General features: G+C 43.1%; 1 protein-coding gene across 3 annotated transcripts in view; it reads left to right on the top strand.

Annotated features, from left to right (window-relative positions):
- Nucleotides 1–13,056, top strand: part of dcp1b (decapping mRNA 1B) — a 260,055-nt gene that overhangs the window by 167,137 nt on the left and 79,862 nt on the right. The window contains exon 2 of one of the 3 annotated variants that reach the window (XM_072484611.1): nt 11,776–11,840. The exons of the other annotated variants lie outside the window; for them this stretch is intronic. Within the exon in view, the coding sequence (XP_072340712.1) occupies nt 11,840 (1 nt within the window). The 5' untranslated portion in view covers nt 11,776–11,839. The remainder of the gene's footprint in view (nt 1–11,775; nt 11,841–13,056) is intronic. 3 annotated transcript variants of the gene reach the window in all.

The raw sequence follows: 13,056 nt of genomic DNA, 5'->3' as shown, positions 1-13,056 counted from the left end.
CTGCCTCTGATTCTAACAGACCAACATGAGCTACTTTTTTTTCTTTTGTATACTTATGGAAAGCTCTTAAAATCTGTTTTTTGTATCATTGGCTAGTTTACTCCGATTTTTCCTTTTTAATCAATTTTTTTGGTTGTCCTTTGCTGGTTTCTAAAATGCTCCCAATCCTCGGGCTCATACTATCCTTAACTTCCTGAGTGAGCCAGGGATGGGTCTTTCTTGCTGAGATTTTGTTTGTTTTTCCATGGAATTTATTTTATTTGACGATTTTGAATTATTATTTCAACTATATGATATGAATTACATGAACAATAATCTGATGCACAAAACTAGACCAATTTTACTTCTGTATGCCATGGCGGCAAAACTAAATGTGGCACTCCTATTGTGGCAGAGTTCATCTAACTTTGGATCAAAGGTACAAGGTGCTTACAAAGTGATCAAGGTTGGGAAATAAAGATTCCAGGGTACACAATATTTCCGAAAGACAAACAAAATGCCAAATGAGCGGTAGTCCTGATAGGAAAGGATGTCATGAGGACTTTAGAGAAAAGGATCTGGCCTCGGAGGATCATGAAGTAGATATAGGTTGAAAGAGTCTGAAAACACTGGTGGGTGTAGTTTATAGGCTCCCTTTAAATTTTTTTTTCAAAATTAATTGATGTGATGTGGGTATCGCTGGTTAGGCCAGCATTTACTGCCCATCCCTAATTGCCCTTCAGAGGGTGGTGGTGGGTTGCCTTCTTTAACCACTGCAGTCCTTTACGTGTAGGACCCCAGTGTGCAGTAAGGGAGGGAGTTTCAGGATGTTGTCCCAGCGACAGTGAAGGAACGACGATATATTTCCAAGTCAGGGTGGTGAATGACTTGGAGTGGAACATCCAGGTGGTGGAGTTCCCAGGTATTTGCTGCTCTTGTTCTTCAAGATGGCAATGGTCATGGGTTTGGAGGGTACCGTCTAAGGCACCTTGGTGAGCTACTGCAGTGCATCTTGAAGATTGTACACACGGCTGCCACTGTTCGTCGGTGGTGGAGGGTTTAAATGTTGTGGAAGGAGGAGCAATCAAGCGGGCTACTTTGTCCTGGATGGTGTCGAGCTCCTTGAGTGTTGTTGGAGCTGCAGTCAACCAGGCAACTGGAGAGTACTCCATTACACTCCTGACTTGTGCCTTGGAGATGGCGGACAGCGTTTGGGGGGTTAGGAGGTGAGTTACTTGCCCTAGGATTCCTAGCCTTTGACTTGCCCTGGTAGCTACAGTATTAATATGGCTAGTCCAGTTCAGTTTCTGGTCAATGGTTTCTGGTCAATGGTAACACCCAGATGTTGATTATGGGGGATTCTGCGACGGTAATGCAATTGAATATCATGGGGCGGTGGTTAGATCCTTTCTTTTAGGAGATGGTCATTGCCTGCCACCTGTGTGGCCCAAATGTAACTTGTCACTTTGTCAGCCCAAGCCTGAATATTGTCCAGGTCTTGCTGCATTTGGACATGGACTGCTTCATTATCTGAGGAGTCGCGAATGGTGCTGAACACCTGCAAACATCCCCACTTCTGATCTTATGATGGAAGGGAGGTCATTGATGAAGCAGCTGAAGATAGTTGGGCCTAGGACACTACCCTGAGGAACTCCTGAAGTAATGTCCTGGAGCTGAGATGATTGACCTCCAACCACCACAACCATCCTCCTTTGTGCCAGGTATGACTCCAACCAATGGAGAGTTTCCCCCTGTTTGCCAATGGAGAGTCGTCCCCCCCCCCCCCCCCCCCCGATTCCCAATGACTCCAGTTTAACTAGGGCTCCTTGATGCCACGGTCAAATGTCAAGAGCAGCCACTCTCACCTCACTGTTGGCATTCAGCTCTTTTGTCCATGTTTGAAACAAGGCTGCAATGAGGTCAGGAGCTGAGTGACCCTGGCGGAACTCAAACTGACAGGAGTTTATTGCTGGGAAGTGCCGCTTGATAGCACTGTTGATGACTCCTTCCTTCACTTGGCTGATGATGGAGAGTAGACTAATAGGGCAGTTATTGGCTGAGTTGGCTTTGTCCTGTTTCTTGTGTGCAGGGCACACCTGGATAATTTTACACATTGCTGTATGGATGCGAATGTTGTACTGGAACAGCTTGGATTGGGGGGTGGCAAGTTCTGGCGCACAGGTCTTCAGTACTATTGCTGGGCCCATAGCCTTTGCAATATCCAGTGCCTTCAGCCATTTCTTGGTATCATGTGAGGTGAATCAAATTGGCTCATGACTGGGATCTGTGATGATGTGAACCTCTGGAGGATACGGAGATGGATCATCCACTTGGCACTTCTGGCTGAAGATTAGTGCAAATGCTTCAGCCTTGTCTTTTACACAGATGTGCTGGGCTCTTCCATCATTGAGGATGGGGATATTTGTGGAGCCTCCAGTGAGTTTAATTGTCCACCGTCAATCACTTGTAGCGTATGTTGTTTGGCATGCAAAGAAGTCCTGTGATGTGGCTTCACAACGTGGCATCTCATTTTTTGGTATGTCTGGTGCTGCTCCTACCATGCCCTCCTGCACTCTTCATTTGACCAGGATTGATCCCCTAGCTTGATGGTAATGATAGAGTGGGGGGATATGCTGGCCATGAGGTTACAGATTGTAGTTGAGTACAATTCTACTGATGGCTCCCAGCACCTCATAGATGCCCAGACTTGAGTTGCTAGATCTGTTCTGAATCCATCCTATTTAGCATGATGGTAGTGCCACACAACAAGTTGGGCGGTATCCTCAATATGAAGACAGGGCTTAATCTCCACAAGGACGGTGCGGTGCTCACCCCTACCGATGCTGTCATGGACTGATGCATCTGAGGATGAGATCTAGTATGTTTTTCCCCCTTGTTGGTTGTGACGGCTGGAAGATTTTAGGACCATTGGATTCTAAGTATCGGGCAATTTAAGGATTAGAAACCTGGGGTTAAAGTGTATTTGACTCATTTGAGTGTAGTGGTCATGTTTTTTAAAAACATAATTTTGTTTTTCAGGGCCTGGGTAATTTGAGGAACCCGTAGGTGAAATTGACCAGAGAATGTGTTTGTCAGTCTGGGCTAATGCACTGTGGTTTGACTGGGGGCAGTCCTTGCGGTGTTAATGTGCTTTCAGTCCCGGGAAAGTTCATTTGTTTTTCAGCTTGGGGCGATGATGTCATTGCTGGGTGGAGCCAAGATATTCAGAGAGGTTTTTTGAGAAAGCTTTTGAAGAGGTCTGATCTACTGCGGAGTTCACAAGTAAAGGCAGTTTTCTTTCCCAGTAGGATAGATTAAAAAAGAGAATAATATTTTAAAGTAGAGCATTCTTGTCAGAATTCAAGAAAGAGGCTGAAACAACCCAGTTGAAGCAGCTAATTGAAAATATTCAGTCAGAGTTTGCAGGGGCTCTAACCCGGGCCCAAATCTGTTCTGGAAAGCAACTATTACTCTATTCCCTGATGATTGTTGAGCTGAATTGAGAATTGTATTTTCCTTTTCTTGTTGTTTAATGGGGAATTAGCAGTATTAAGGGGTAAAACTGTTCTTTTTGGGTGTGAAATTAAAGAGTTTAATATTGTATTCATAATAAAGATTTGTTTTAAAATACCAAAGCCCTATTTTTTCATGCAATAATTCCTGGAGTGAATAATTCTTTCCTTACAGTGTTACAAAATAAACTAAAATATTGGGGTTTCGATCCAGTATTCTAGCCACTGTTGGGGTCTGGTCTCGGATCGTAATGTGGTTCGCTCACCACCTGTCACGGACCCTTCGGGCTCGGTCAGTAGTGATGCTACCGAGCCATTCTTGGTGATGGACATTGAAGTCCCCTGCCCAGAGTACATTCTGTGCCCTTGTTATCCTCCATGCTTCCTCCAAGTGGTGATCAACATGGAGAGTAATGATTCATCAGCTAAGGGTGGACGGTATGCGGTAATCAGTGGGATGTTTCCATGCCCATATTTGACCTTAATCCATGAGGCTTCATCGGATGAATACGTGGCTGAAGAGGGTTTCAGAATACTGGGGCATTGGGACCGGTTCTAGGGGAGGTGGGACTAGTACAAACTGGACGGGTTACACTTGGGCAGGACCAGGACTGATGTCCCCGGGGAGCATTTGCTAGAGTGGTTGGGGAGGGTTTAAACTAAAATGCAGGGGGGTGGAAGCCTATGCAAGGAATTAGAGGAGGAGGAAATGAGGACAAAAGACAGAAAGGGGAATAAGAAAGGTAATAGGCAGCGAAACCAAGGGCCAGATTCAAACAGGGCCACAGTGAAAAATATTGGGAGCGAGACAAGTAATGTTGAAAAGACAAGCTTAAAGGCTTTGTGCTTTAACCCTCGTAACATTCGCAATAAAGCGGATGAATTAATCATGCAAATAGTGTAAATGGGAATGATATAGTCGGGATTACTGGCGCAGCATGGCGGCGTAGTGGTTAGCACTGCCGCCTCACGGCACCGAGGTCCCAGGTTCGATCCCGGCTGTGGGTCACTGTCCGTGTGGAGTTTGCACATTCTCGCCGTGTTTGCGTGGGTTTCACCCCCACAACCCAAAGATGAGCAGGTAGGTAAATTGGGTACTCTAAATTTATTATTAATTCCCCCCCAGCCAAACTCCAACTAAGCAAAGAGCCCAACCATATTTCAACGGTTAATTAACAAAGTCGTTTCAGGATTACCCAATTGTGTGGTATACATCGACGATCTGGTAATTTTCAGCCAGACATGGAAAGAACATTTAAAACATCTGATGGAGTTATTCGATCGACTTCAGGAGGTGCGTTTGGTGGTAAACCTAGCCAAAAGTGAATTTGGAAAAGTCCAAGTCACTTTCCTTGAGTTTCCAATACCCTCATTAGGGGAAATAATGCGATTTCTTGGCATGAGTGGATTTGATCGAACATTTGTGAAAAATGTTTGTAGCATGGTTGCTCCACTGATAGACTTGCTGATAGACGTCATAAATTTCAGTGGGCAGCAGACTTTCAAGAGGCATTTGACTGCCTGAAAGCTGTGATAACCAATGCTCCTGTGTTGGAGAATTACAAGGGACTCTGTGATCAGATTGAACTAAAGTATCTGACTTTAACGAGAAATGCCGAGGCGTAGAGAAGTGTATGGATCGTGCAGAGACCTCCTTGTTCAGAGACTGTCAATCAAGAGGGATTCCAGTTGGAAGAAGAAGAACAAAAAAAAAATGGACTATATTATTATACCTGTTTGCATATTTTTGTTTACAAAAACAACACGTATATTTACTGTGGTCATTTCTTAAAGGATAGTAAAAAGGTGAACAATGAAACCATCTTCAAGTTGATGGTTTATTTATTTTTTCTGGGGGGAGGTGTCATGTGAGAGCACCTTTAAGAAATGGGTGTTTAAGAAATGTACCTTTAAGAAATGGGTGTTTATCAGTGATGTCAGAGTGTGGGTGGAGATGGGCTGTCTGTCAGCTTTTTACTTTCTTTTAGGCTGTTTGCTGCAGGGTCTGTTTTTAGTTTCGTTTTCAGAGCTGGATAGCTGCAGTCACAGCCAGAAGGGGTATTAGTCTCTCTGTAATCTAAAAACTGTAAATCGATATGGTGATTTAAAACTAATAACAGCTTTCCGTAGTGACTTTAACCTGATGTGCTTCTGTTAAAGGTTATGTTTTTAAGTCTTATGGATGTTAAAAGGAAAGCTTAAAGGATTATTTAGTGTTGTAGTCTTTGGGGGTTGTATTTGAATTAATGGTTGCTAAGATGTTCACTATGTTTTAAAAAGGTTAACTTGAGTTCATAGAATAAACATTATTTTGCTTTAAAAAATACTTTTCCATTTCTGCTGTACCACACCTATAGAATGGGCTGTATGCTCCCCATACCACAATCTATTAAAAGTTGTGGGTCAGGTGAATTCCATGATACACTTTGGGGTTCTCTAAACCCTGGCCCATAACACTACACAAGATCACAGGCTACAAAACAAGGCCAAGCGGAATATCTGGTGCCGGAGCATCCCTACCCGATGATCTGAACAAGTTCTATGCCTGCTTCGAGCAGTCAGCCAATGCATCAGTGCCAGCCGCCCCAACAGCCCAGGACACACCCATACCCACTTTTACAGCCTCAGAAGTAAGAGTTGCCTTCTTGAAAGTGAATCTGCGGAAAGCGATGGGCCCCGACGGAGTCCCTGGGCCAGACAAGCTGGCGAGTGTATTCGCAGATATCTTCAACACCTCACTCCTCCACTCTTGAGGTCCCCACCTCCTTAAAGAAGACCACCAAAATACCAGTACCAAAGAAGAACAAGGTAGCGTGCCTCAACGACAACTGACCGGTGGCCCTGATGAAATGCTTCGAGCGGCTCGTCATGAGATGGATGACTGCCAACCTCCCAGGCGGTCTCGATCCACTGCAGGTTGCCTATCACCGCAACCGGAACCACAGCAGATGCTACCTCCCTGGCTCTACAATCAACACTCGAACACCTCGACAATAAGGACACCCATGTAAAACTGCTGTTCATTGACTACAGCTCCGCCTTCAACACCATTATCCTGACAAGACTAATAACCAAACTCTGCAATCTTGGAAATGACCCCTCCCTATGCAGCTGGATCCTTGACTTCCTCACCAATAGACCGCAACCTGTCAGGATAGGCAACAGCACTTCCTCCACATTAGTCCTCAACACCGGGGCCCCGCAAGAATGTGTGCTCAGTCCTCTACTGTATTCCATATACACACATGACCGTGTGGCAAGATTTAACTCCAACTCAATCTGTACATTTGTGGATGATACGACTGTAATGAGCTGTATCTTAAATAACGACGAATCAGACTACAGGAGGGAGATAAATCACTTGGTTTCATGGTGTACCGAAAACAACCTCTCTCTAAATGTCTGAAAGACCAAGGAACTGATCATCGACTTCAGGAAGTGTAGCATGACACACACTCCTGTCTGCATCAATGGCTCCGAAGTAGAGATGGTCGATAGCTTTAAGTTCCTGGGGTCACTATCACCAACAGTCTGTCCTGGTCCACTCACATTGATGCAGCAATCAAGAAAGCCCAACACCGTCTCTACTTCCTACGGAAGCAAAATAAATTTGGCATGTCTGCATTGACTCTCTCAAACTTCTTTAGATGTGCGATAGAGAGCATCCTATCCGGCTGCAACAGCCTGGTATGGCAACTGCTCGAGTATGGCAACTGCTCGGTCCAAGATCGCAAGAAACTACAGAGTGTGGTGAGCTCAGCTCAGCGCATCACACAAGCTTGCCACCCCCACATTGATTCTGTATACAACTCCTGCTGCCTCAGGAAGTAGGGCAGCATTATCAAAGACCCCTCCCACCCAGGCATTGTCTTCTTCCAGACCCTTCCATCTGGCAGAAAGTAAAGTCTGAAGACCCGCACATCCAGACATAGGACCAGCTTCTTCCCCACAGCTACAAGACTCCTCAATGACTCCCCCTCAAACTGATCTGTTCCCTGTTAGAACACTATTCATGATGTCCTATGCTGCTCTTGCTCATGTATTTGCTTTGTTTGGCCCCATGTTCCTCATCGTAGCCAATCACTGTTTGTCGGTGTACCATTTGTCAATGTTCTCTGTTGATTATTCTCTTTGTTTATTATGTATGTACTGTGTATGTTCCCTCGGCCGCAGAAAAATACTTTTCACTGTACTTCGGTACATGTGACAATAAATCAAATCAGAGTGAAGTGGTTGATTTTGAAACTAGCATCCTGAATCTTAATAAAGGAAACTACATGGTATGAGGCCCAAGTTGACGATTGGGAAATGTTACATCAAGAAATGACAGTGGATAGGCAATGGCAAATATTAAAGGGGCACATGGGTGAACTGCAACAATTGTTTATTCTTCTCTGGCACAAAAGTAAAATGGGAAAGGTGGCCAATCCATGGCTTGCAAGGGAAATTAGAGATGGTATTCGATCCGAGGAAGAAGCATACAAATTGGCCAAGAAAAACAGGTCTGAGGATTGGGAGCACTTTGGAATTCAGCAAAGAAGGACCAAGGGATTGATTAAGGAGGAGTATGGTAAGCTGCAGGGAACATTAAACTGACTGTAAATGTTTTGAAGAGAAAAAGAGTGTGAAGACAAACTTAGGTCCCTTTATAGTCAGAAACAGGAGAATGTACAATCGGTGACAAAAGAAACCGCTGAGCAATTAAACACATACATTTTGGTTCTGTTTTCAGAAATGAGGACCCAAATCGGATACCGGAAATGTTGGGGAACGCAGGGTTTAGTAAGAGGGAGGAACTGAAGGAGATAAATATTAGTAGAGAAATGGTGTTGGTGAAATTGATGGGATTGAAAGCTGATAAATCCCCAGGGTCTGATAATCTATATCGCAGAATTCTTAAAGAAGTGATTCCAGAAATATTGGATGCATTGGTGGTCATCTTCCATGATTCTATAGTCAGGAACAGTTCCTGCAGATTGGAGGGTAGCTAATGTAACTCCACTATTTAAAGAGGGAGGTAGAGCGAAAACAGTAGAGCAGTATGCCTGACGTCAGTAGTGGGGAAAGTACTTTTTAAAAAATGTTTGCCGATAAATTTAGAGTACCAAATTCATTCTTTCTTCAATTAAGGTGCAATTTAGTGTGGCCAATCCATCAACCTGCACATCTTTGGGTGGTGGGGGTGAGACCCATGCAGACACTGGGAGAATACGCAAACTGCACACGGACAGTGACTCGGGGCCGGGATCGAACCCAGGTCCTCGGCGCCATGAGGCAGCAGTCCTAAACAGTGCTAACCACTGTGCCACCATGCTGCCTGGAGTGGGGAAAATTCTAGAATCCATTATCAAAGATTTTATAGCAGAGCAGTCAGAAAAGAGTGGCAGGATCAGACAGAGTCAACATGGATTTATGAAGGGGAAATCATGCTTGACAAACCTACTGGGATTCTTTGAGGATGTAACTAGTAGAGTTGACGAGTGGAGGCAGTGGATGTGGTATATTTGGACCGAAGGCTTTTGACAAAGTCCCGCATAAGAGTTTAATGTGTAAAATTAAAGCGCATGGGATTAGGGGTAGTGTATTGAGATGGATGGAAAGAGTAGGAATTAATGGGTCTTTTTTAAATTGGCAGGCAGTGACTAATGGGGTACTGCAGGGATCGGTGATGGGACCCCAGCTATTCACAATATATATTAATGATTTAGATGAGGGAACAAAATGTAATGTCTCCAAATTTGTAGATGCCACCAAGTTGTGTGGGAAGATGAGCTGTGAGGAGGATGCAGAGATCCTTCAGTGTGATTTGGACTCCCAGGGAAACTTCCTCCTGACTATATAACACTGTCACCATCACCTCTGCTGGGTCTGATTTGCCAGTGGGACAGGACATACCCAAAGATGCTAAAGGTGATGTTGGGATGTTATCTGTAAGGTATGATTCTGAGGTATGTCATGCTGGTTTGACTAGTCTGTGAGACGGTTCTCCCAATTTTGGCACAAGCCCCAGATGTTAGCCAGGAAGACCTTGCAGGATCGACTGGGTTTCCCGCCATTGTTGTTTCCGGTGCATGGGTCCATGCTGGGTAGTTTGTGCAGTTTGTTTCCTTTTTATTGACTTTGTAGTTGTTTAATTTAACTGAGTGACTTGCAAGACCATTTCAGAGGGCATTTCAGAGTCAACCACTGCTGTGGATCTGGAGTCACTTGTAGGCCAGACCAGGTAAGGATGGCAGATTTCCTTCCCTAATGGGCATTAGTGCACCAACTGTGTTTTTTACTTCAATCGACAATGGTTGCATAGTCATAATTAAACTTTTAATTCCAGATATTTAATGGATTCAGTTTCCACCACCTGTCGTGGCAGGATTTGAACTCGGGTCCCCAAAGTTACCCTGGGTCTCTGGATCACCAGTCCAGTGACAATACCACTATATCGCTGTCTCCCTGTGCAAGCGTGATGCTGAAGTCGAGCGGCATCAAAGTCATCCTGCCCAACAATGGCTACTCTGATTAGATCATTGCTCATTGTATGTCACGCAAACCCATGAATGGGCCTAATGGCTGCCACGTTTGGACCTGAAAAGTGCCCTGTTTAGCTCAGGTTAAGGGTAAGGTGTCTCAACTGGTGAAGCTGGCTGCATCATGCTGCTACTGTGCAGTATTCTCCACAGGATGATGCCATCAAGCCAAAAAGACGTCCTGCCAATGTGTAATGTGGTCTATGAATCTCAGTGCCAGTGTGATGCCAGGAACATAGGCCATACGTACCAGCGACTGGCAGATTATATCAATTAGCATGTCCCTTTGGCTGTTTGCAGTAGGCAAAGTACTGACCATACCCAAGCACCTGTGCTTGCAAAACTCAAGTGCCCAACATTCGATTGTCCTTGGTTGGCCAACACTTGCAAAATAATCCAGATTGTGCTAAAAATTACACTGACAACTAATTTAAGATTCAGTTGGACGGGCAGCGTGGCTCACTTACGCGTGCTAGAAGCTACATTATATTCATACAGGGAGCCCTGTACTTTGGAGATAGAAGAGCATATTCACTCATTGTGCCTTTTTGAACTAACCAAAAGAGTGGGGGACAGTCATTCCTTGGTTCCTTCTCCAGGGCAATGCCTTGACCAATCCAAGTCAACCTGCCTGGTCTAAATTAACCCAAAGCTTGGCAGTTAACTGTCCCCTTGTGCATTCTACATGGCAGCATCTCTTCCAATCAGCATGCACTTGCCAACCAGTTGTCAGCTCTCTCTCCATGTAGTATAAATTGTTGATCCCTTTACAGATTGAATCTTTGTGAATCAGTCCTGATCAGTGCCAGACGAAAAGCTTCATAAATAAGCATGCCTGTCTTTTACAGCAAGTTTGGTACTACCAAACAACTGAAGTATAAATTTGTACAAAACATTGCTTATGGCACAATTAGAATGCCAAGCATGTTTGGGCATTCTATGATGAAAAGAACATTACATTTAAAAGAGTATGCAATTCAGATTCACCAACATAGCTATGAATGGAATCCTATATTTATAAGGAGATACTTAAACTACTCTGTCTATTTCCTTGAGAGATGAGAAGGGTTTTTGAGGTTTAGAATTATGAAGGGTTGTTTCCGATTGAACGGGAAAAAATTATTTCCTCTGGCTGTGGAGTCAGTGACAAGTGGTCATCAATTTAAGATTGTCATCAAGTGTCCGGTGAGGAAAAATTTATTTTTGCGAAGGCTTGTTGCAGCATTGGATGCTTTGACATGTGGAATAGTTGAGTGGAGGCAATTGTATGTTTTAAGGGCAAATATATTAAACATTTGAACATGATGATACACGGCTAGGAAGAATTGATAGGATAATGGGTTTAGTTTTTGATTTTTCTTGCAAAGCGACAACACAGAAGATGAGCCAATTGACAATGGTTCTACCAATGCACTGAGGCATCAGAATGTTCAAATTGTTGTATTATTTGAAGGTAATGCAAACTAAACTGAAGGCCAGTGTAGAGGTTGAACACAGATTTTTAATGGAGGCTTTCCCTCAGTGCTGTTACTAAGATGGCTGGTGTATTATGTGGCATTGCATCACTTCCTGTGATGACGTAACTATGTTCATTTAAAGATATTAGCAAACTCACTGCTGGCCAATTTCTTTTTGACTTTGGATCAGGAATAACTACATTTGAATGAAAGTTAGAGAAATATTAGGAACATATGTATCTTTTGATTTCAGATTAATTTATTTTGGGTTATTTCCCCTCTAATTGCCATTTTTTTCTCCCCTAGTGTTTTCTTTGGGCCAAGCACCTCCCACTAGGCTTCTACTAATACTATATCCAAATCAACTGGCAGTAAGTACTTAGCATGAGGCAGAAGTGAGAAATTATTTAACAATACTTTATTTTCCACTCAGTAGAAGGAACTTTCAAAACTGTGAAACTGGGCATCATAAATATTCACTTGAGGGTATGTGAAGGAATTTAGAAAAGGAACTGATCAAATCTAGTAATCGAAAATAAAAGCACGTGTTGGATTATGCACATATTTTCCAATCTGTGCTCACATTGCTGCTGTTTGTATAGCATTGAGTCTTAATTCCCCTGCCTGAATTGTGTTTCAGCTTCGACAGAGTACTTCTGCAAAGTGTCAGTTTGTAAAATTGTGCTTTTTAAAGCACGTTTTGGACTTGTCCATGATGCAGAACAGTGCAGATACCAATTAAAATCTGACTTCAAGTGAAGTCTTGTTAAGGCTTGCTCCCTTTCAGATTATAAATAGGTTTTTAAAAAAATTGTGTTAAGAATGAGACTAGATATGTGGCTCCCATCTGCTGTCTACTCTAACCTTTTATAGTCAAAGGAAGCTTTGGTCATGGCTGGGTTGCATATAGGTCAGTCTGTGTGACTGGCTGTTAAGAGTGTTCTGCCAACACTGTGTTCTAACAAAATTTAAGATAAGATAAAGGAACTCTGCGTGGATGTGAAGCAATTCCGTGCATTAAACTGAGATGCTGCAAAACATTGGACCTGATTGACTAAATGCGGTCTACATCTAAGTCTCGATCAAGATCTTGATTTTCTAACCAAATTACTATTTAACTCTGATCTCAAGTGCTCTAAAAGACTATAGTTCTACTTCAAGTTTTTGGTTTGTTTATTGCATATATTCAAAACGTTTAGGGAAAGAAATCAGGCCTTTTTCATAATTCCCTCCCATCTAGCTGTTTTTTCTCCTATTCCACAATTTAAATGATTTTTTAAAGTATTCTAGTTGTAATAACCATCAAGAAGGCTTTATTTTGTTAGAATGTAAAGCTGAACTGTAGTAGTCGCTAGTTTGGGGGTATTTGATTCAATCAGATTTTAAAATCATTGAGCAACCCCCACCCATGGCTATTTTGATGATTCTCAAGTGTAAAGACTATCCCTCCAATAGCTGCAATCATTGTAACAAATTAAGCTGTAAAAGAAAAATAAAATAGTGCATTAGAGTGAAAGTGCCTGTTTTTAATTTGTGGGTTGTAAAAATCACGATGCTGAATTATTTTGTTCCACTTTTCTCTTTTTT

The sequence above is a fragment of the Scyliorhinus torazame genome, chromosome 19 (genome assembly GCF_047496885.1).
Source record: "Scyliorhinus torazame isolate Kashiwa2021f chromosome 19, sScyTor2.1, whole genome shotgun sequence".
Taxonomy (NCBI): Eukaryota; Metazoa; Chordata; class Chondrichthyes; order Carcharhiniformes; family Scyliorhinidae; genus Scyliorhinus; species Scyliorhinus torazame.
Note: the sequence above shows the minus strand (reverse complement) of the source record. Positions and strands in the feature narration are given on the sequence as shown.